We start from the raw sequence: 23,947 nt of genomic DNA, 5'->3' as shown, positions 1-23,947 counted from the left end.
TACTACATGAGGAGCTATTTTGCAAATGGCTGCCTGAAAACAGCAAAAATAAGCATCAAGGTACAAGCTACTTAGAAATAAATGGCTATTCTCAAAGCTGGGCGCCAGTGGCTCACGCCTGTAATCCTAGCTACTCAGGAGGCTGAGACCTGAGGATCATGGTTCAAAGCCGGCCTGAGCAAGAAAGTCCATGAGACTCTTATCTCCAATAAACCACCAGAAAACCAGAGGTGGTGCTGTGGCTCAAGTGGTAGAGCGCTAGCCTTAAGCTGAAGAGGAATTCAGGGATAGCACCCCGGCCCAGAGTTCAAGTCCCATGACCGACCAAAAAAAAAAAAGGATACTCTTGTTTGTTCCTTGATATTTTCTCCCTTTAGTTTAAGGGATAGTCTTCAAAGGGAGGAAAATGGATAATTTATATATTGTATTACTGAGCATCTTGCAAGGTGTTCAAGGCTACTTTTGAAGAAATTATATATATATATATATTTTTTTTTTTTTTTTTTTTTTTTTTTTTTTTGTCGGTCGTGGGGCTTGAACTCTGGGCCTGGGCGCTGTCCCTCAGCTCTTCAGCTCAAGGCAAGCGCTCTACCACTTGAGCTACAGCGCCACTTCCGGTTTTCTGGTGGTTTATTGGAGATAGGAGTCTCATGGTCTTTCCTGCCCGGGCTGGCTTTGAACTGCGATCCTCAGATCTCAGCCTCCTGAGTAGCTAGGATTACAGGCGTGAGCCACCAGCGCCTGGCTTTTTTTTTTTTTTTAATTTAAAAGTTTCTTGTCGGTCTCATGAGGCTTGAATTCTGGGCCTGGGTGCTGTCCCTGAGCTCTTCAGCTCAAGAGGAGAGCACTGCCACTTGAGCCACAGTGCCATTTCTACTTTTCCTGCCTGGGCTGGCTTTGAACCTTGATCCTCAGATCTCAGCACTACGGAGGTGGAGGCAGGAATGGTTAAGAGACCCTATCTCAAAAACAAAAAAACAACAAAACCAGAAACAAAGGGCTGGGCATGGTGGCATATGTATATAATACCAGCTACTTGAAAGATGGAGATGGGGGCAAAGTTGGCACAAGACCCTAGCTGAGGGCTGGGAAGGTGTCTCAGTCAGTAGTTGAGTGCTTGCCTCACATGCATGAGGCCTGGGTTCAATTCCTCAGCACCACATAATCAGAAAAAGCCAGAAGTAGCATTGTGGCTCAAGTGGTAGAGCGTTAGCCTTGAGCAAAAGCAACTCAGGGACAGCACCCAGGCCCTGAGTTCAAGCCCCAGGATCAACAACAACAACAACAACAACAAAAACCCTAGCTGAATAACTAAAAATAAAAAGCACAGGCATATGGCTTAAGTTGTACAGTACAAGCAAGAGGCACTGAATTCAATCTCCAGTAATACACACACACACACACACACACACACACACACACACACATACACACTCACTGAGGATGTGAGGATGTAGTACCTGCATAGCAAAGCTCTAGGTTTGATCCTCAAACAACAAAAATGAAACTAAACAAAGCCTAGCTATGGAGACACACACACACACACACACACGTATTTGGAGGTAATGGCATGCATTCAGAAATTTAAATATCTAACACTAGATTAGTGGACCACGTTGAGACTTTTCCTTCTGTGTGTGGTGAAGTTGAGAGGAGTAGCTTAAAAACCTGGACTGGTTCCTGAGGTCTCAGGATGATATCAGGGATGATTGTACAAGCCACACACATGCTCAGGTATCTTTTGTAGCTGGCAGTCTGTACAGGTCTGGATGTTCAGATAGATAAACCTTTCTCCTCTACCTCCCTGTACCTGAGCTCAGGAAGGGGAAGGGAAAGAAAGGGTCAGGTAGGGATCCAGATGTGGACTGACCAACTATAGTGATGTACTTAGGACTGGGAGGTTCCTCAGCACATGGGACTTTCAGTGGTAAAACTGGGAAAGTCCTGGGCAAACTGGGATGAATTGGTTACGCTGTTCAAATACTCCCTGAAGCTTGAAGCAATGAAATAAGCACTGCTGCTACTGTTGAGATCAAATCCTGGAGGTGGGGGAAGTGTAGAAGGATAATTTGGAAGAGAATAAGGTGACCATGACACTTTCTGAACACTAGAGCATCCATTTTCCTTATGCCTACAAAGAAGCTGCAATAGCAGACTTATACAATCTGATACTGATTCTCACAAAAAAAAAAAAAAGGAATTCTGGCAGACACACATATTTTAAAGACTGGGCTCAAACAGGTTAGAGGAAAAAAGGAAAAGATTATCTGTCAAATAAAAGAAAAGCATTTAACCTCAAAGAGTAGGTGGAATACCAATATGGTGAGCAATTTTATAAATTGAGCACTTCAGCTTTTAAAGACACATAATACTTCTTATAATTTCTAAATTGAGTTACCTGTCCACCCATGAAAAACGTGTAACTTACGCACATTTTTCTTAGAGCAGGTTAAAATGAAAGGCAGCTGCTCCCAGCCTATTTCTACCAGTGAGAGGTGTGCAAAAAGACAAACAAGCATAGGCTCAAAAAGAAGTTTGTAATTTTGTAAGTTGTTCAGGTGAGTCACACTTCAAAGGCTTGATGCATTGAAGCACTGTGTCAGGCACAAGTAGACAGTTTTGTTTTTGCAGTGCTAAGAATAAAAACCAGGACTTCGCATATGCCAAGCAAACACCTTATGCAATGAGCTATATCTTCATCCCATGAACAAAGTTTTTACTCTTAAGAAGATGATGCAGGTGGCTCATGCCTAGCTACACAGGAGGCTGAGATCTGCCGATCATGGTTCAAAACCAGCCCAGGCAGGAAAGTCTATGAGACTTTTATCTCCAATAAACCACCAGAAAACCGGAAGTGGCACTGCGCTCACCTTGAGCTGAAGAGCTAAGGGACAGCATCCAGGCCCCGAGTTCAAGCCCCATGACAAAGAAAGAGAAAGAGAGAGAGAGAGAGAGAGAGAGAGAGAGAGAGAGAGAGAGAGAGAGAGAGGAGGGAGGGAGGGAGGGAGGGCAGGAAGGAAGGAAGGAAGGAAGGAAGGAAGGAAGGAAGGAAGGAAGGAAGGAAGGAAGGAAGGAAGGAAGCCCATAGGTAGAGCTAGGCACCAGTGCCTCATACATCTAATCCTAGCTACTCAGGAGGCTGAAATCTGAAGATCATGGTTTGAAGCTAGCCTGGGCAGAAAGAAAAGTATTAGATTTAGCTCTAATTAACCAGGGTTTTTTTTTGTGTTTTTTGTTTAAGTTGGAATGGAGGTGTGGCTCAAGTGATAGAGTGCCAATCTTAAGCAAAAAAGCTAAGGATAGTGCCAACCCCTGAGTTCAAGTCCCAGTACTGTCACCAAAAAAAGAAAAAAGGTAGGTGTGGTGGCATACACCTATAATCACAGCACCCCCATGACTGAGGCAAGGCAATCACAAGTTCAAGGTCAGCTTGAGTTACACAGTGAGAATCTGTCTCAAATAAAAAAGAAAAAAATAGGTAATAAGTAAACACATAAGATTAAAACAAGACAATAAACAAGCATCCTTTTTCTTCTAAAAAGGCTTTGTCAAGATCTCTAACTTAGGGCTGGAGATGTGGCTTAGTGGCAGAGTGCTTGCCTAGCATGTATGAAGCTCTGGGCTCAATTCCTCAGAACCACATAAACATAACAAGCAACAAGTGGGGGCTGGGAAGGTGGCTCAGTGGTAGAGTGCTTGCCTTGCGTGACTGAGGCCCTGGGTTCGATTCCTCAGCACCACATAAGCAAAAAGAAAAAAAGCCAGAAGTGGCCCTGTGGCTCAAGTGGTAGAGCGCTAACCTTGAGGGACAGCGCCCAGCCCGAGTTCAGGCCCCACGACCGGACCCCCCCTCCCCCCAAAAAAAGCAACAAGTGGTGATGTGGCTCAAGTGGTAGAGTGTTAGCCTTGAGCAAAAGAAGCTCAGGAACAGTGTCCAGGCCCTGAGTTCAAGCCCCAGGACTGGCAAAAAAACAATCTATAGCTTAATCATTGCCTAATAACTATCAGCAAAATTCTGTAGCATCCTAAGTGAGGTGACCAGGCCCTAAAATACAAACCTAACACTAACCCTGTCCTTCCCCAAGTACTTTACTTCATGCTCTTTTCTTTCTCCTGAGTTTTCGACTTATCTTTGACTATAACACCCTATCTTCAGCATATTGATCCCTTCTGTCACAGCCCTCAAAATAGTGATGCTGTCTCTGAGCTGGCAGACTTAGCAAATGGTGTTCCATTAACCCTGAATTTCAAATAAACATTGAATTTTTCTAAATATAAGAATGTCTCACCGGGCGCCAGTGGCTCACGCCTATAATCCTAGCTACTCAGGAGGCTGAGATCTGAGGATCGCAGTTCAAAGCCAGCCCAGGCAGGAAAGACTGTGAGACTCCTATCTCCTATAAACCAATAGAAAACTGGAAGTGGTGCTGTAGCTCAAGTGGTAGAGCGCTTGCCTTGAGCTGAAGAGCTGAGGGACAGCACCCAGGCCCAGAGTTCAAGCCCCACAACCGACCAAAAAAAAAAAGAATGTCTCCTGTATTATTTGGGACATACTTACAACTAAAAAAGCTATTAGTGGGGCTGGAAAGATGGCTCAGTGGTAGAGTGCTTGCCTTGCATGCATGAGGCCCTGGGTTCGATTCCTCAGCACCACATAAACAAAAAGAAAAAAGCTGGAAGTGGCACTGTGGCTCAAGTGGTAGAGTGCTAGCCTTGAGCTGAAGAGCTGAGGGACAGCGCCCAGACCCAGAGTTCAGGCCCCATGACCGGACCCAAAAAAATAATAATAATAAAATAAAAAAGCTATTAGTTGAACACACAGAAAATGAGGATCAAAAAGGAATTTCCTTAACATAAGGGTTTATGAAAAATCCACAGCTGTTATCAAACTTAATGATGAAAGATAAAGTATTCCTCTAAGATCAGGGGACTGATCTGACAAATATGGCTACTTTCATTACATCTATTCAGTATCTTACTAGAAGTTCTTGCCAGAATATTTAGGCAAAAAGAAGAAATAAGAAATCCAAAGTAGAAGGAAAGATGTAAAACAATCTCTATATACAGGTAACACAAGCCTATATGGAAAAATCCCAAAGAATCCACACTATAATAAAAAAAATCTTTTTGAGCTAATAAGTGAATTAAGCAAAACAGTAAGTTTTGACATTAGTCTTTGAAAATCAAAGACCCACAGAAGCTGGGCACTAGTGACTCACATCTGTAATTCTAGCAACTCAGGAAGCTAAGGTCTGAAAACTGTGAAGCAGCTTAAACAAATAAATTGATGAGATCATAAGACTCAAATTTTATCTCCAATTTACCAGCAAAAAGCTGGAATTGATGACATGGCTCAGTGGTAGTGTCTGCCACTAGTGAAAGGACAAGGCCCAGTACTGGCACTAAATTTAATGGAGTGGTGGTATTTCAGTTAGCATGAGTGGTGAAATCCTCTCTGAGGGAGTGATCTTCATAATGAGATCTGGAAAATAATAAAAGATTCCTTATAAAAGAAATTCTTACCAAGTGCTAGTGGCTCATGCCTGTAATCCTAGCTACTCAAAAGGCTAACTGGGAGTCCAGGAAAGTCTATGAGATTCTTATTTTCAATTAACCAACAAAAAGCTGGACATGAAGTTGTGACTCAAGTAGTAAAAATGCTAGCTTTAAGTGAAAAAGCTAAGGGACAGCACCCAGGCACTGAGTTCGAGCTCTGGGACTGGCACTAAACTACAAACAAACCAATAAGGAAGAATGAGCAACGAAGGACAGCCAACTCAATGTAAACAAGAATTCAGACATTCAGTCTAGAGGATGTGAAAAACAGCACAGATGAAGGAAAAATCCTGAAATGTAAGTGAAGCTTAGAGATTCTTATATTACACAAAGTAAAGGACAATTTTCTTTTTCTTGTCAGTCTTGGGGCTTGAACTCTGGGCCTGATTGCTGTCCCTTGGCTCTTCAGTTCAAGGCTAGCACTCTGCCACTTGAGCCACAGCACCACTTCCAGTTTTCTGATGGTTTCTTGGAGACAAGAGTCTCACAGACTTTCCTTGCTCGGGCTGGCTTTGAACTGCGATCCCCAGATCTCAACCTCCTGAGTAGCTAGGATTACAGGGGTGAGCCACTGGCGCCCGGCTAGGACAATATTTTTTAATTGGTCTTAGACTCAAAACAGAAAGCATGATAGTAAACAGAAAAAGAAAAATTAAATACGACTTACTAGACCACAGGACATTTTAAGATTTTTTTTTTTATTTACCAAGAATGAAATGCATAAGCTAGCTACTTTAGTAGCCAAAATTTACTACTGGTATGGATTACAAATAATTCATATTCAAGCTTCAATGCCATAGAAGCATAACTACTTCTTAGCAGATGTTTTTATATTAAACTTACATTCTAGCTTTTGTAATTGGGAATACAGGTTGAATGTTCTTTATCCAAAATGTTTGGCATCAGAAATATTTCACATTTCAGGTTGTTTCAGATTTGAGAATATATGCGTAGACTGCCATTTGATTATCCTTAATCCAAAACCCTAAAAATCCAAAATGCTCTGAAACCACATAAGAAAGAAAAAGAGGGGCTAGGAATGTGGCTTAGGGGTAGAGTGCTTGCCTAGCATGCATGAAGCCCTGGTTTTGATTCCTTAGGACCACATAAAACATAAACAAAAAAGGCTACAAGTGGTACTGTAGCTTAAGTGGTAGAATGCAAACCTTGAGCAAAAAAAGCGGGGCATGGCACCTGGAAAGGTGGCTTGGTAGAGTGCTTGCCTAGCATGCATGAGGCCCTGGGTTCAATTCCTCAGCACCACATAAACAAAAAAAGCCGGAAGTGGTGCTGTGGCTCAAGTGGTAGAGCACTAGCCTTGAGCTGAAGAGCTGAGGGACAGCACCCAGACACAAAGTTCAAGCCCCAAAACTGACCCCCCCCCACACACAAACACAAAAAGAAGCTCAGAGACAGTGCCTAGGCCCTGATTTCAAGCCCTACAACTGGCAAAACAAACAAACAAACAAAAAAAAAAAAAAAAAGAAAAATAGAGGGAAGTAGGGAGGAAGGAAGAAAGAAAAGGAACAAACCTACATAGGCTGAGCAGGCTCATGGCTACCATCCCAGCTACTCAGAGGTGGAGTTTAGAACTATGGTTCAATCAAGGCCAGCCTGGGCAAGAACCCACCAGAATCAATAAGCTGCACGTGGTGGTACATGCTTATGGTCCCAGAAACTTAAGAAGGCTGCAGGTAGGAGGATCATGGTTTGAGACTGGCACTGGACTAACACACACACATTAAAAACAACAACAAGAAGCTTGGGGCACCAGTGGCTCCTACCTGTAATCCTAAATACTCAGGAAGACAGCCAGGGCAGAAAAGTCCGTGGGACTCTTATTTCCAACCAACCACCAGAAAACTAGAAGTGGTGCCATGGCTCAAGTGGTAGACGGCTGGCCTTTACCTGAAGAGCTGAGGGACAGCGTCCAGGCCCAGAGTTCAAGCTCCATGCCCAACAAAACAAAACAAAAGCCAAGTCCAGCGCTGGTGACTCATGCCTGTAATCCTAACTACCTATTCAGGGGGCTGAGATCTGAGGATAGCAGTGAACTGCTATTCAGGGTAGAAAGTCTGTGAGACTCTTATCTCCAATTTACCACCAGAAAAACCGGAAGTAGCATTGTGGCTCAATTGGCAGAGTGCTGGCCGTGAGCTGAAGAGCTGAGGAACTGCACCAAGGCCCAGAGTTCAGGCCCCATGACCGACAAAAAAAAAAGACAAAAACAACAACAACAAAATGACAAAACCCTATCTGAAAAATAACTAAAAGTGAAAAACCTCTGGACATAAATGACTCATACCTACAATCCTAGTTACTCAGGAGGTTGAGATCTGAAGATCATGGTTCAAAGCCAGTGAAGACAAATTTAAGAGACTCTTATCTTCAAATCCAGCAGAAAGTTCAAGCACTCATACTGGCACACACACATGTATGTACACAGACATATAAAAACAAAACAAAAAGAACAAGAAACATTGGATGCATGGTTCAAGTAATATAGCATCTGCAGAGCCAACATGATGCTGAGTTCAAAACTCCAGTATTCCCAACAACAAAACATAAAAAGTTTCAAATTTTGGAGTACTTAGGATTTTTTTATTTTTGGATTAGGGATGCTCAAACTACACCTGGTAAGGTATACACCTATTGCTTTTATGAGTACAAATCCCTCTGGGAGCACTTCAGAAAGCAGTGGTAAACACTTTCTCATGGAGATATGCCAGCTTCTCTAAGCGAGTTCGTTTCAATAGTGGGAGCCACTCCCAGTAGGGTAACTCTACCACACGATACCCAAGCCGAACTAACTGCCGCCTCTTCATATTGTGCAGTCCAAGCAGATCCCTGGAACCATAACAATACTGGTTTCTATTTGTCAGCTGAATGGCTAGTTTCACTAGTGGGGTCTCTTTCTGGACTGGGGGACAAGGATCAGCCACTTCCATAGTACCCAATCTATCTGCTACATTGCAATGGTCACCCTCCATGGTTATCGGCCCTTTGTTGTCTAACACCATGGGCTTCTGGCTAGCCTTTGTCTCAATTTCCCCCTTGAAATAACTTCTTGGTTTCCCTTTCAGCAACTGATTCATCAAGTCATCTGTAAGGCTGACTCCCACATGCTTAAGTCTTATTTTGGCTACATCTTCAGTTGGTATGGCATCTCTGTTAAATGGTAATGGCTTCATGTTAGCATCGAGCTGGACCTCCATGTCAGAGGACCGAGTATGAGGCAAAATCATATGGTGCATGATGTACTGGGGGCCACCCAACATGGTCTCAAGTAAAGAGAAAGCTTCTAGGAATTCAGGCTTTGAGGTCATATCCTTTCTTGCTAAATTCCACAACTTTGCAGATGCTTCTTTCTGAAGGTGAGAGCTGAGACGATTGCCTCTGTAATCTGGACACTCAATGCCAACTGTACCATCAAGAGTATACAGTTCTTTACTGAGTTCAAACTTACTTCTCTCCTGGGCCAACCTGACAAACCCTGGACTCAGAGCAATGTTGATAAACTCTGTTGGAAAGTACTCTGAAAATGCCAGGCCCAGCAGGCAAGTAAGCAGGTGTTCTGGGTATTGGTTGAATTCAGGCATCTTTCTGTGAATCTCATTTATCAGGCTAGAATAAAATTCTTCTGTGTTGGGTGGCTTATAGTTAAGAGTTCCAAATGACCACAGAATCTTGGCTACATCTTTACTTCGACAATGTGCTACCCGCGAAGGCAAAGAGGCAGCCACTGCATTCATAACTCTTTCATCCAGGAAGCGTAAGGCTGAGCAGGCAAGGGTCAGGTGCATGACACCTTGCACCCCTAGGGAAGGAATTCGCTGAGGAGCAATCTCTCCAAATTGCTTCATGAACTTTACATGATCCATGTGAGTGAAACGGAACATTTTAAGAATATGCACTAAGGCATGACTACTAAGATGTTTCATGTCCGCACAAGCCAAGTCTCCAATTTTCTGCATGACAAATTCAGACAGACTACTACTTGACTTAAAGAACCCCAAACAGATTGTGCCAACTTCCTCTAAATTGATCAAATCTATGTACTTAACAATCAGTGATTCTAGTTTTTGCATTAGGTCTTGTGGTGCCTCACGATTTTCACCTACAATATAAATTAAGTGAATCAGCTGAGACAAGGATAGATCTTTCCAGTGCAAATTAAGGTAACTAAAAAAAATATTTAAAAATCGAGGTGCTTTGCGGCCCAAGTATCGCCAAAGATCAGCCACCAAGAGAAGCTGATCTAAACTCATCTTCCACACCTGATGGCAAAACCTGGTTTCATATACATCTAGAATTGAATGAGAGCGAGGGATTCCTAAAACAACAAAGGCTTTCAAAATACTGATCAAATCTTCAGTATGGAAGAGTTGTATGTTCTTCATACTCAGCTGGCATAGCAAGGCAAAGCTGGCCCTGGGCAGCAAACCAGGCTGCTGCTCAGCAGGCAAAGTGCTCAGCTTACAGAAATAATCAACAATGACTTCAGGCTGAAGGCTATTTTGATGAACTGTGACTTTGTGCAAAATTAGTTCACCTTCTGAAACAGACAAGGGCTGACAAGTCTCAGATCTGGTATAGCTGTGTAGCTGGTACTCTGGCCTTAGCTGCAGGAAAACCCGGGTGTCTTCTAAGGAGTCAAACACTTCTACATCTTCTTCATCAACCCTCAGTGAGCCTGGTTGCCATGTGCTGGCATTGGAGATAGAAGCCTTGCTGAATTCCAAACCCAGAAGGGCACGGCTGGTTGTAAGTCCTCTTTGAGAAGAGGCTATACTAACAATGTTGTTAACTTTTCTGGCAGTATAGTGGAGGCTATGTTGCTCTGGAAGGTCCTGTCCCCCTTGCCGTGTCCTGCCGCCCATATTCCAATATGCCATACTTTGGGTTGCACTGTAGGCAAAAGGACTGCAAAATACTTTGTATTTTACAGGCTTTAACAACTTGAGAGTAGTTGTCATTCTGGTGTGAGGACTGATCTTTCTGGCAGGCAGAGCACAGTCCTCATAGGTCTGATCAGGTAGTTTCTTGTCTACATGGTGCTTGATTAGAGCTGGACAGTGAGGTGTTCCACATAAACTGCCCGGAAATCTTCGGAATACCACAAGAGCCATGGATCACAAATGACTGGGCCAGAATTGGTGCCAGATACTGAAAAAAGGGTAGATGAAGAATAAATGGCTTCCAATCACAATACTAAAACTTACAAGAAATAGATACAAACTACATGGCTGTCCACACAAAGTTCAATGCTAGTGAATACCCAAACCACAAGCCACCACGTATCAAAGATAAACCCTTCCTTGCAGAAAGGCACAGGAAAACCCCAAACCCAGGAGTTCTTAAGACACCTGCTTGATCCAACTTACTACTTGGTTGTAGAAAAGAAAAGTCACAGTCAGTTGCTTGCTAACACAACAGAAATGAAAAAGAAGATTGCCAAAAGAAAGCTGGGAAAAGAATGAGCAATTCCTTTCATCCTTTAACAGCAACAAAAAAGTATAGTTGGAGAATAAGATATTTATAAAGCCTACTACACTAAGAGCACAAATGAAAAAGTGTTCTGGTTCTTTTTTCTTCCTTTCTTTGTCAGTCATAGAGCTTGAACTCAGAGCCTGGACACTTGTCTCTGAGCTCTTTTGCTCAAGGCTAGCACTCTACCACTTTGAGCCACAGTGCCATTTCCAGTTTCCTGGTGGTTAATGGGAGATGAGTCTCACCAGGACTTTTCGGCCTGGGCTGGCTTTGAACCATGATCTTCAGATCTCAGTCTCCTCACTATCTAGGATTACAGGCTTGAGCCACCAGTACCCAGTTTTTGTTTTTTTTTTGCCAGTACTAGAACTTGAACTCAGGGCCTTGCATTCTTACTTAAAGACTTAGACTTTTCTGCCTGTAGCTGGTGCTCTACTACTTGAGCCACACCTTCAGTTCCAAGTTTTGTAATTAAAAAGAAGAGAGTCTTTCTAATTTGCCTGCCCAAACTGGCTTTAAACTCAATTTTCAGATTTTAGTCTCTTGAGTAGCTAGAATTATAAGCACCTGTTCTCCTAGTGTTGTCTGGGGTTTTGTGTTTTTTTTTTGTTTGTTTGTTAGTCATGGGGCTTGAACTCTTCAGCTCTTCAGCTCAAGGCTAGCTCTCTACCGCTTGAGCCACAGCGCCACTTCCAGTTTTCTAGTGGTTTATTGGAGACAGGAGTCTCTCGGACTTTCCTGCCCGAGCTGGCTTTGAACCCTAATCCTCAGATCTCAGCCTCCTAAGTAGCTAGGATTACAGGCATGAGCCACTGGCACCCGGCTTTTTTTTTTTTTTAAATCAGTTCTGGGGATTGAACTAGGGCCTGGGCACTGCCACTGAGCTTCTTTTGCTCAAGGCTAGCATTCTACCACTTGAGCCACAGTGCTACTTCTGGCTTTTTCTGTTTATGTGGGATGGAGAAATTGAACCCAGGGCTTCATGCTTCATCAATGCTAGGCAAGTACTCTACCACTAAGCCACATTCCCAGTCCTCCTAGGTTTTTTGTTTTTGTTTTTTTTTGCCAGTCATGGGGCCTGAACTCTGGGGCTGGGCACTGTCCCTCAGCTCTTCAGCTCAAGGCTAATGCTCTACCACTTGAGCCACAGCACCACTTCTGTCTTTTTCTACTAATATGGTCTGAGGAATCGAACCCAGGGCCTCATGCGTGCAAGGCAAGCACTCTACCACTGAGCTATCTTCCCAGCCCTGTTTTTTATTTAATTGTTTATAATACATTATTTTTTATTATTATTATTTATAAGTAGTTGTACAAAGAGGTTACCATTCAATATGCTTATGAGTGCAATGAATCTTTTAAAAAGTTTTATTATCTTTATAGTTGTGCAAAGGGACAGCCATTCAACAAAGCACTTTTTTTTTGGGGGGGGGGGGTAGATCGTAGGGTATGAACTCAAGGCATAGGCTGAGGGCTTTTTGTTGTTGTTGTCATTTTTGAGGGCTTTTTTTTTTTTTTTGCCAGTCCTGAGGCTTGAACTCAGGGCCTAGGGCACTGTCCCTAACCTTCTTTTGCTGAAGGCTAGCAGTCTACCACCACAGCGCCACTTCTGGCTTTTTCTGTTTATGTGGTAGTGAGGAATTGAAACCAGGGTTTCATGTATGCTAGGCAAGCACTCTGCCACTAAGCCACATTCCTAGCCCTAGGCTTAGCTTTTATGTTCAAGATTATGGCTCTACTACTTGAGCCACAACTCCATTTCCATTTCTATTTTTTTGGTAGTTAATTTGAGACTTTCCAGTTTGAGACTTTCCAGCCCAGGCTGGATTGGAACCATGATCCTCAGATTTCATCTTATTGAGTAGATAGGATTACAGGCATGAGCCACCAGTAATGGCAAACTTTTTGTTGCTGTTGTTGTTATTGGTCATGGGGCTTGAACTCTGGGCCCAGGCGCTGTCCCTCAGCATTTCAGCTCAAGGCTAGCACTCTACTTGAGCCACAGCACCACTTCTAGTTTTTCTGGTGGTTTATTGGAGATAAGAGTCTCACAGACTTTACTGCCCAAGCTGGCTTTGAACCATGATCTTCAGATCTCAGCCTCCTGAGTAGCTAGGATTACAGGCTTGAGTCACCGGCACCCAGCTATGAATGACCACTTCTAAAAGGTAGTTGAGACCAACATTAAAATGACAAAGTTGTCCAATTAAAATTTGCCATTAAGCCGGGCACTGGGGGCTCACACCTGTAATCCTAGCTACTTAGGAGGCTGAGATCTGAGGGTTGTGGTTTAAAGCCAGCCCAGGCAGAAAAGTCTGTGAGACTTTTTTTTGGGGGGTCCGGTCATGGGGCCTGAATTCTGGGGCTGGGCACTGTCCCTCAGCTCTTCAACTCAAGGCTAGCGCTCTACCACTTGAGCCACAGCGCCACTTCCGGCTTTTTTCTTTTTGCTTATGTGGTACTGAGGAATTGAACCCAGGGCCTCGGCATGCAAGGCAAGCGCTCTACCACTGAGCCACCTTCCCAGCCTTTTTTTTTTTTTTTTTTTGGTCTGTCATGGGGTCTAAACTCTGGACCTGGGTGCTAATCTCAGCTCTTCAGCTCAAGGCTAGCGCTCTACTACTTGAGCCACAGCACCACTTGCAGTTTTTTCTGTTTATATGGGGCTAAGGAATCAAACCCAGGACCTCATACGTGCGAGGTAAACACTCTACCACTGAGCCACCTTCCCAGCCCCTCTGTGAGACTCCAATAAACCACCATCCAATAAACCACCGGAAAACTGGAAGTGGCACTGTGGCTGGAGTAGTAGAGGGCTAACCTTTAGCTGAATAGCTGAGAGACAGTGCCTAGGCCTAGAGTTCAAGCCCAACAACTGACAAAAAAAAAAAGGGGGGGGGGCTGGGAAGGTGGCTCAATGGTAGAGTGCTTGCCTTGCAAGTATGAGGCCCTGGGTTCGATTCCTCAGCACCACATAAGCAGAAAAAATCGGAAGTGGCGCTGTGGCTCAAGTGGTAGAGTGCTTGTCTTGAGCAAAGAGCTGAGGGACAGTGCCCACCCAGGCCCAGAGTTCAGGCCCATGACTGACAAAAAAAAAAAAAAAAAAAAAAGGAAGAGCTCAACTGTCATCTTTAGATATTTTTTTTTTTAGGAAGGCAGTACTTGGATTTGAACCCAGGGCTACACACTCATGAGGTAGGTATTCTACCCACCTTGAGTCATTCTGCTAGTCCTTTTTGTATTGGTTATTTTTTATGGCATCTTGCTTTATTCCTGAGTTGGATCCTCCTATTGGTGCTTTCCCACGTTAGTGGAATGACAGACATATACCACCATGCACAGCCATTGGCTAAAACAGGGCACTGTCCCTGAGTTTCTTTGGCTCAAGGCTGGCACTCTACCCCTTGAGCCACAGCACCACTTCCGGCTTTTTCTGTGTATGTGGTACTGAGGAATCGAACCCAGGGCTTCATGCATGCTAGGCAAGCACTCTACCACTAAGCCACCTTCCCAGCCCTTAAAACAGAATTTTGTGAACTCTTTTTCCCCTAAGCTGGCCTTGAACCTCTCTCAAGAAGCCAGGATTACAAGTTTGAACCATGGTGCCCAACTTGGATTTTTTTGGTCAGTCCTGGGGCTTCAACTCAGGGCCTGGACACTGTCCCTGAGCTTCTTTTGCTCAAGTCTAATGCTCTACCACTTGAGCCAAAGCACTACTTCTGGCTTTTTCTGTGTATGTGGTTCTGAAGAATCGAACCCAGGGCTCATGCCTGCAAGGTAAGCACTCTACCAGTAAGCCACATTCCCAGCCCCAGCTTGGATATTTTTGTTGCTTTCTTTTTTTTTTTTTTGTTTTTTTGTTTTTTTGGGTCCAGTCGTGGGGCCTGAACTCTGGGCCTGGGTGCTGTTCCTCAGCTCTTCAGCTCAAGGCTAGCACTCTACCACTTGAGCCACAGCGCCACTTCAGGCTTTTTTCTTTTTGCTTATGTGGTGCTGAGGAACTGAACCCAGGGCTTCAGGCATGCAAGGCAAGTAGTTTTGTTGTTTTCTTGCTACATAGCATAAGGCTGGCCTGGAACTCAGATCCTCCTGCCTCAGCCTCTTGAGTGTGAATTTATCTGGACTACTATGCCTAGCCCCCAGGCTTCTTGCATAAGTTTAATAACTACTGCAGAATAGTCAGGCAATGGGAACATATTCTCAGTAACTCATTCATGATGGTGAAGGAAGGCAGGCCTTCCCTTTCTTACTGCTGAGTGGAAAGCATAAAGCCTCTCAAAGCTGGGTTAAAGGTAACGGATCAGCAGTTCACCAGGCTGCCCCACTGACCAGTCATGGAGAAAGCATATTAGCCATGCCTGTCCTAAGTCAGGTGCTGATTATGTCCTTATTCTGCCTGTCAGTAATACAATTCCCACATATTCTTACTTAAAAAAAAAAAAGGCTTATTCTCTTTTATTCCACTTAGGTATCAAAACCTGAAAATCAAATCCAAGAAGACCTGGGCTGCCAAGGTCTGCACACAAAGCTTGCATAGAAATCCAAGATTCCTCCGGGTGCCGCTGGCTCACGCCTATTACACGCCTAGCTACTCAGGAGGCTGAGATGTGAGGAACACGGTTCAAAGCCAGCCCAGGCAGGAAAGTCTGAGAGACTCTTATCTCCAATAAACCACTAGAAAACTGGAAGTTGGGCTGTGACTCAAGTGGTAGAGCTCTCGCCTTGAGCTCAAGAGCACAGGGACAGCGCCCAAGCCCAGAGTTCAAGCCCCACAACCGGAAAAAAAAAAAAAAGAAATCCAAGATTCCCAAAGAAGTCAAAATAACTTTCTGAAATTTCTGCCTAACTCTGCTGCCAGAGCTCACACATCCATATATAAGAAACAAAGTACTGTGTGCAGGTGGGGGAACTTGAACTCAGGACCTGGGTACTGTCCTTTAGCTGCTTTTTTTTTTTTGTAACTTAAGGTTAGCACTCTACCACTTGAGTCACAGCTTCACTTCCAGCTTTTTCTTTTCTTTCTTTTTTTTTCTTCTTCTAATTAGAGATTAGAATCTCATGAACTTTCAGGTCCAGGCTAGCTTTGAACTGCCTACCATCCTCAGATCTCAGGCTTCTGAGCAGTTAGAATTACAGGCATGATGAGCCATCAGCGCCCATCAGAATCCATAGGATTTTAGGGCAAGATGATAGCTTTGTTTTGTAGCTTAGCTACGCAGGCTTCTCTGAGTGACAGGAAAGTATGTCACACACTAAATCTCTATACACTTTGTTCCTTTGTTTCTAGCCTGTACTGGGGTTTGAATTCAGGATCCCATGCTTTTGTTTAACTTTTTTATTCATAGCTTTTTATTATCACTTTTTATTATGGCTTTTATTATCACTTAAGCCATACCTTCACTTCTAGCTTTTGCTGGTAAGTTGGAAATGAGAGTCTCTTGGATTTGGCTTCAAGCCACAATGCTTAGGTTATCAGCCTCTTAAATAACTAGGATGACTGGCATGAACCACTAGGGCCTGGATTAATTTGGTTCTTTACTGTGACCTATGAACCATTTGCCCAAGTTTCAACCCATGTATCAGGTGCCACAGACCAGGGGTCAGCAAACTATACCTCAGGGCTCAAATCTAGTCCTGTACCTATTACATAAGTAAAGGCTTATCAGAATTTACCCATAGTTTAAATTGACTTTCCTGTCATAAAAGCAGAATTATTTGGATTTATGCAAGTATTTACTGTCTAGCCCTGTATATAAAAGGTTCATGACCTGCCAGGGGCCAGTGGCTCACGCCTGTAATCCTAGCTACTCGGGAGGCTGAGATCTGAGGACCACGGTTCAAAGCCAGCCCTGGCAGGAAAGTCTCTGAGACTCTTATCTCCAATAAACCACCAGAAAACTGCATGTGGTGCTGTGGCTCAAGTGGTAGAGAGCTAGCCGTCAGCTGAAGAGCTCAGGAACAGCACCCAGGCCCAGAGTTCAAGCCCCACAACCCAAAAAAAAAAAAAAGGTTCATAGCCTTCTGCCGTAGAGCATTAGTTGGTTAGTTGGATAGTTAATTTATTTTTGAGGTGCTAGGGCTAAAGTTCTAGGCTTCACACATGCTATGTAAGTGCCTACCCCTGAGTCATACCCCAAATCCCCATTAGTTGATTTTTTTGGGGGGGGTCCCGTCATGGGGCCTGAACTCTGGGCCTGGGCGCTGTCCCTCAGCTCTTCAGCTCAAGGCTAGCACGCTACCACTTGAGCCATAGTACCACTTCCGGCTTTTTTTTTCCTGCTTATGGTGCTGAGGAATCGAACCCAGGGTCTTATGCATGCAAGGCAAGCGCTCTACCACTGAGCCAACTTCTCAGCCCTTCACCCTTCTTTTTTTTTTTTTTGAGACAAGACCTAACTAATTTTTTGTCTGAGCTAGCCTGGAATTCCTGATCCTCTTGTCTATGCCTCATGGGAGCTAAGATTATAGGCATGTATCACTGCATCCAAGCTGAGAAATAACTTTTTAAGAATCTCCCCTTTTATTTGTATGTCCCTTCCCCATGGTATAACCCTTGCTTTCACTGTATTTGATGTTATAATTTGGAGGGGAAGGGAAAAAAACAAATCGTTTAAATAGGGATACAGGTGGACCCACTGCAACAATGAGACGTACAACTTGTATGTCTAAAATGAACTTTACAACTTTGGGGGAGGGGTTTGGGTAAGGGGGGAGGATGGACTGGGAAGGGGAACAAAAGAGGAGGCTACAGTGCTTGATAAGAAATGTACTCATTATCTTGCCCATGTAATTGTAACCCCTCTGTACAGTATTTTCATACACACAAAAAATAATAATAATCTCTCCTTTTAGCATGCATTAGTTGTACAAGGGAAGGGTTTTCATTCTGACATTTCCACACATGTAAAAAATGTACCCAATCAATCTCACTTCCTCTAATCTTCTCCCTTATCTCCCTTCCTTTTTCTCAAAACAATTTCAATAGTTTCCATTGTTCTATTTTCAAGGATGCAAATGAATTTGACCATATTCATCCTCATTTGCCCCCTTCATTAGCTCTTATAATTCCCACTGGTGTTCCTCCAATAGATGGTGTGAGCTTGATTGAGGAAAGACAAAAAATGTTGTACAAGGGCTGGGAAGTTGGCTCAGTGGTAGAGCGCTTGCCTTGCATGCATGAGGCCGTGGGTTCAATTCCTCAGCACCACATAAGCAAAAAGAAAAAAGCCGGAAGTGGCGCTGTGGCTCAAGTGGTAGAGTGCTAACCTTGAGCTGAAGAGCTGAAGGACAGCGCCCAGGCCCAGAGTTCAGGCCCCACAACCGGACCCAAAAAAAAAAAAAAAATGTTTTATAAGACAGAAAGTATTAGCTGGGCACAAGTGGCTCACAACTGTTATCCTAGCTACTCAGAAGGCTGAGCTCTGAGGCTACTAGTTCAAAGCCTGCCCGGACAGGAAAGTCCATGAGACTCTTATCTCCAATTAACCACAAAAAAAGCTAGGAGTACATCTGTGGCTCAAGTGATAGGGTGCTATCCTTGAGCAAAAAAAGGGATAAGGTCCAGGCCCTGAGTTCAAGCCCCAGTACTGGTACTAAATAAAAAAAAAAATTATAAGGAAACTATATTGACAGGAAAAAAGGTAGGGGGACAAAGTATAGGGAGGTTGGAGAGTGATATAAAATAGAGCCTCTGGGAGGCTGAGATAAAAAAGATCACAATTGGAGGCCAGATAATGCAGAAAAATTCACAAGACCTCTTCTCAACCCACAACTGGGTAGAACTGTATGTACTTACTATGTGAAAGACTGAGGTAGGGAAGATCATGGTTCCAGGCCAAGACAGACAAAAAGGTCCAGGAGACTCATCTCCACAGGGGGAAGCTGGATGCAGTGGAGCATGCCAATGATCCCAGCAACAATGAGAAACCCACAGCAGGCAGAGCCAGAGTCCATGTACATGCCGGAGTGGGAAGTGAAACCTTATTCTCAAAACAGTGAGTGAAAAACAAGGTTGGAGGCATGGCGCAAGTGGTAGAGCACCAGCCTGGCAAGAATGAGGCCCTGGGTTCAAACTTCATTATTGGGGAGGAAAAAAGCATAGAGTCCTGAAGTTTGTTATACAGAAGTCAAGAGATACAAAACTCAGACATCAAGCCAGGTTCCAATGATTCATATCTGAAATCCTAGCTCCTTAAGAGGGTGATATCTGAGGACTGTGGTTCAAAGCCAGTTCAGGAGGAAAAGTTCCTGAGACTGTTATCTTCAGTAAACTACGAAAAAGCTGGAAATGGAGCTGTGACTCAAGTGGTGGAGCTATAGCCTTAAGCAAAAGAAGTCCAGGGATAGTGCCTAGGCCCTGAGTTCAAGATCCAGGACCAGTACAGAAAAAAAAAGTTAGAAATCAATAAATACCAACAAGGCAGAGGAGTTGGCTGCACCTGTAGGTCTAGCTACTTGGAAGGCTAAGGTGGGAAAATTACTTGTGCACAGGAATTGAAGACCAGCCTGGCAAACATAATGACCCTCTTTAACATAAATATCAAGAAAGAAATAGCAACACAAATGTATTATGATAAAGCAGCTGCTCTATTGCTATGGTAAAATTAAGAGAGAAACATTTTTCTATTTAAGACTTCTTTTAATCATGTTGCTATAACATTAAATCACATTTTAAAATACACAGATAAATGTCAAAAGAAACAGATCAATAGGTGAAAGTATTGAGGAACAAAAATGGAGAGAGGCCAGATGCTGGTGGCTCACACTTGTAATCCTAGCTACTCAGGAGGCTGAGATCTGAGGATCACAGTTCAAAGCCAGCCCAGGCAGGAAAGTCTATGAGACTCTTATCTCCAATTAACCACCAGAAAACCAGAAGTGGCACTGTGGCTCAAGTAGCACTCACCTTGAGCTGAAGAGCTCAGGGAAAGTATCCAGGCCCAGCGTTCAAGCCTCATGACTGACCAAAAAAAAAAAAAAAAGAGAGAGAGGAAAAGGAATAGTGTTATAAGTTCCACTGATAGTTTAAATCATAAAAATGTGCAACTTAAACAAAAATTAAACTTACAAAATGCATGGAATAACAAGAAATTACGTATTATTCAAAAGACAATGAAATAACATATGGAAAATGTGGAAAAATTATACTTAAGTACTTCCTACTATCTATAGAACTTTATAGATGTCCAGTAACAGAAATGGTGGGTAGCAAGGAATCTTTGAGGCATGAAGTACAAAACTGTAATTGGTAAACTGGGGCCACTTACTTTTTTCAGCAGGCAACTTTTGGAGTTATACTAAATACCATATCAACACATCTACTGTGGTCTAAAGTATAGCACTTTAAAAGTTAGGTCCTGAGTATTGTGGAAAAGAAAAATAGAAGCAAGGAAGAGAAACAGTAGGGTAAAAAAAGTAGGAGGAAAGGCACTGGGAAGGAATGGAGGTGGGGTGTGCCGCCCAGGTAGAGCAAACATATCTGAAAGTTAGAGCTCCTCTTCACTCAAGGACTGCAAAGAATCCACTAGTTCAAAAGAGAGATTATGAGATGTTCTATTAACTCTGGGTTCTTTTTCACTAAAGACTCAAAGACATCTGATGTCATTGCACAAAGCTCCTTTCCTAGTTTAAGTGCCCCAAGTATACTCTGCTTCCCAGTGCCACTTTAAGAGTCTTACTTAATCAGTGTATATTCTCAGAACAGAGACTTGCATTCCCGAAAAGCACTGCCCACTGCCCACTGATTGATGTGACTTCATAAAAACAAGGAATTTACCTTTCTATTTTCCAGGCGCAGGTCAGAGCAAGTCCAAATAACTCCAAGGGGAGCAGGGCAGAGGAAGGTAACCATGCCAACTGTAGATTAAGTGTATAACACCCTCAGAATATACAAGTTCCAGACACCAAATCGTTGTCTGTCTCCCCCAACTCTTTTCTCCTTCCTTCACTTCCAGTGTTGAGAATCCAACCTAGAGCCTCACACATGCTAGGCAAGCTCTCTATCACTGAGTAACATACCTAATCTCTAACTTTCTCTAGAAGCAGAAGTGTCTCACATTAAACGCCTTTAGCTATTATTAAGTATATTAACGGGGCTAGTTTGTTCTGTTTCTACATAGGTGAAGAGCACACCAGAGGAGTGTACTAGTATTAGGAAGGTTAAGCACACATGTAAAATTGTTTAGTCAAAGTATCACGTACTGAGCTAAGTTAAACAAAAATCAAATCTAGCAAACCATTCTCTTTTCTTCATTCTGGTTTCAGTGCTTATAAGAACAAAAACAGCCCATACAATCATCTGTTAAAACTTTGTTAGCGCACACAGTCCACTCCTTCTAAGACTCTGTCATTCCTCTATCAGGACGGTAACAGGTGTAGGTAGATATAAAGCCCAAAGATGATTCTGTTAGAGTAACTGCTTTTAAAGAGTTTCCTAGGCTGGGCGCTGGTGGCTCACACCTGTAATCCTAGGCTGAGATCTAAAGATCACAGTTCAAAGCCAGCCCTGCCAGGCAAGTCTATGAGACTCTTCAAATAACCATCAGAAAACCAGAAGTTGAGCTGTGGCTCAAGTGGTAGAGTGCTGGCCTTGAGCTGAAGAGCTCAAGGACAGTGCCGAAGCCCAGAGTTCAAGCCCCATGACTGACCCCCCCCCAAAAAAAAAAAAAAAAATTTTCCTAAGGCCCTGGATCTGAAAAATCTCTCATATAAAACAGAGTCCTATTGGCCCATATAAATGAGTCTACTAAAAGCATGACAAAAACCCAGGCATGTAAAGAGAAGTATGTATACCCACAGTCACAAGAAAAAAATTCTCAAGCAGTTCCAGTAACTATTACTGTTAGTCCACTAAGCACATGGTTTTACTTGCTTTTTCAGTGTGCAAGACTATATAGCATATTCTTTTAGACAAGCCAAGGAGGAACTTCAGAATTCTTTGATATCATACTTGTTTTATTTATGTGATAAAAGAAAAGGTTTTGTTGGGAACTAGAAAAATAAATCACTAAATAGGGAAGAGAAACCTTCACTAACAAATATACAGCAGTCCTGCTTAATTGCCAAAGACCTCACTTTATCAGCTGTATGAAGCAATACAGTCATCAGGTTTTATTTTCATATATTAGGCAGGAGCAAATCATGAAGGGCTTTCCTAATGGGATCCAGAACAGTAAGGTACAGACCTGCCTCTGGAAAGGGAGCATTCTTATCTATTCACACTGTACCCAAAGTACAGAAAACATGACTGGAATTCCAAACACCAACCACAGTGGATTCCAAAGGCCTACAGCGAATGAACAATGAAGTGCCTCTTGGGAAGACCCGAGAAGAATCTACTACAGGGGGGCCTTCACAAAGCTCCCTGACTCAGCAAAAAAGAGCTGTTGGATTTTGCTCAGGAAAAAAAAAAGGGGGGGGGTGGGGAGGCAAGGGAAGAAATGTCATTTCCTATCCCTGGAAAGAAAGGGGGGGGGGGGGAGGAGACAACAATACTAGGTTTTTGCAACCTGAAACTGCTAAAAATAAAGAAAAGGTATGTAAGTCGGCGGGGTGGCTCGTGTCTATGATCCTATCTACTCAGGGGAACTGAGATCTGAGGATTGTGGTTCAAAATCAACACAGGCAGGAAAGTCTGTAAGACTCTTATCTCCAATGAACCACCAAAAAGCTGGAAATGGAAGTGTGGCTCAAGTGGTAGAGCACGAACCAGCCTTGAGAGAAAAGGCTAAGAGACAGCACCCAGAGCCTGAGTTCAAGCCCCAGTACCGGAGCACACACAAAAAGGTTTGTCCTAATCTTCTTTTCTTTAACTGAAGACTTACCTTGTCCCAAGTACTAAACCAATTAATGGAGAGCATCGCTGCTCACGGTACGACGTGCGGGAAGCCGGTTGGAAACAACGGCATCTCGGGCCCTACCCCGGAGCGGCTGACTCAGAAATGTCCGAGGGATTACAGTGCACAAAGGATTCCGGTGTGGCAAGAGGTGAGGAGGGAGATCTCACTGCATCTTCACACTGCCCTGGGAGCCACGTACAGTTATATTCTCACCTAGCACCGGGGCAGGTTGCGGTCGGGTCGCAGGACGCTGGTGGCGAGCGTGACCGAGGCTCTCCGGGACCGGGGCCTGGGCGCACGCCACGGCCTGGACGCCCCAGGAAGGCTGGAGGCTCAGCCCCCGGGCAGGAAACGGCCGCCGCGACCTCCTCCCCAGCCGCTGCCACTCACCTGAGCCTGGCCAAGGCGGGCGCCGCAATATGTGGCCTAGGACCCCGCAGGTTGAGGAGACACGTCCGCTCCTCCACCAGCACCGGAATCCTCAGCGCCACTTCCGGCTTGCCGTCCGCTACTTCCGCCTGCTAGGCGAGGGACGGGTGCATAAGAGGCTCAAAAGACTCTGCCGCGTTTTCTAAGGACCAAGTCCACTAGAGGGCATGAATGAAAACGCTGGGACGTCTGTGCCCTCCGGGGTAAGAAATAGCACCCTGAACGGGTCACCCTGGAAGTAACTGAGCATCGTAGATACAGGTTTGAATCTGGACATCAGGGTTTTATGACTTTGGGGAACTCACTGTAAACTCTCAAAACCTGGTTTCTCAGCTATATAGTGAGGCTTACAATGCATTTATAATAAGATGTATCTATAAAGTGCTCTCAGGAGAATTAGTGATGGATAGGCCAGACTATTTGGAAAAATGGATGTGATGAGTTAGTGCTGGAGACCAGAACTGTGATGGGTGAGCCAGGCATCTCCCCCCACATCCCCCATCCCCCACCCCCACCCCAACGCCATCACTGTGGTCTCATACCTGGGTTGCTTTAGGGATCCTAGGAAAGAAAGAGACTGCCGAAACTCCACTTCATTAGAAGGGTCAAAGCCAGTCACCAGTGGCTCATGCCTG

At 43.9% G+C, this 23,947-nt stretch overlaps 2 protein-coding genes across 8 annotated transcripts in view; both read right to left on the bottom strand.

The window, feature by feature from the left end:
• The window catches only part of Ubox5 (U-box domain containing 5), a 42,541-nt gene extending 19,197 nt beyond the window's left edge, over nt 1–23,344 (bottom strand). For 4 of the 5 annotated variants that reach the window (XM_042694457.1, XM_042694460.1, XM_042694459.1 and 1 more), the window contains exon 1: nt 23,274–23,344. The gene's annotated coding sequence lies outside the window, so the exon portion shown is untranslated. Of the gene's footprint in view, nt 1–22,868; nt 22,958–23,273 lie in introns of those variants that run through there. The other variant, XM_042694458.1, reaches the window with a different exon arrangement.
• Fastkd5 (FAST kinase domains 5) lies at nt 7,883–23,361 on the bottom strand. Of its 3 annotated transcripts, none has more exons than XM_042694453.1 (2): nt 23,274–23,361; nt 7,883–10,722 (listed from the first exon to the last, which is right to left on the bottom strand). In XM_042694453.1, the coding sequence occupies exon 2, from the start codon at nt 10,683–10,685 to the stop codon at nt 8,244–8,246; it is 2,442 nt and encodes an 813-aa protein (XP_042550387.1). In that variant the 5' UTR covers nt 10,686–10,722; nt 23,274–23,361; the 3' UTR covers nt 7,883–8,243. The 3 variants fall into 3 exon arrangements, with proteins under 3 accessions (XP_042550387.1, XP_042550388.1, XP_042550389.1); XM_042694454.1 differs by lacking the exon at nt 23,274–23,361 and adding an exon at nt 22,869–22,951; XM_042694455.1 differs by lacking the exon at nt 23,274–23,361 and adding an exon at nt 20,822–20,971.
• Nucleotides 23,362–23,947: the final 586 nt, after the last annotated feature.

Source organism: Dipodomys spectabilis, unplaced genomic scaffold (assembly GCF_019054845.1).
Source record: "Dipodomys spectabilis isolate Male_0828 unplaced genomic scaffold, ASM1905484v1 ptg000175l, whole genome shotgun sequence".
Classification (NCBI taxonomy): Eukaryota; Metazoa; Chordata; class Mammalia; order Rodentia; family Heteromyidae; genus Dipodomys; species Dipodomys spectabilis.
Note: the sequence above shows the minus strand (reverse complement) of the source record. Positions and strands in the feature narration are given on the sequence as shown.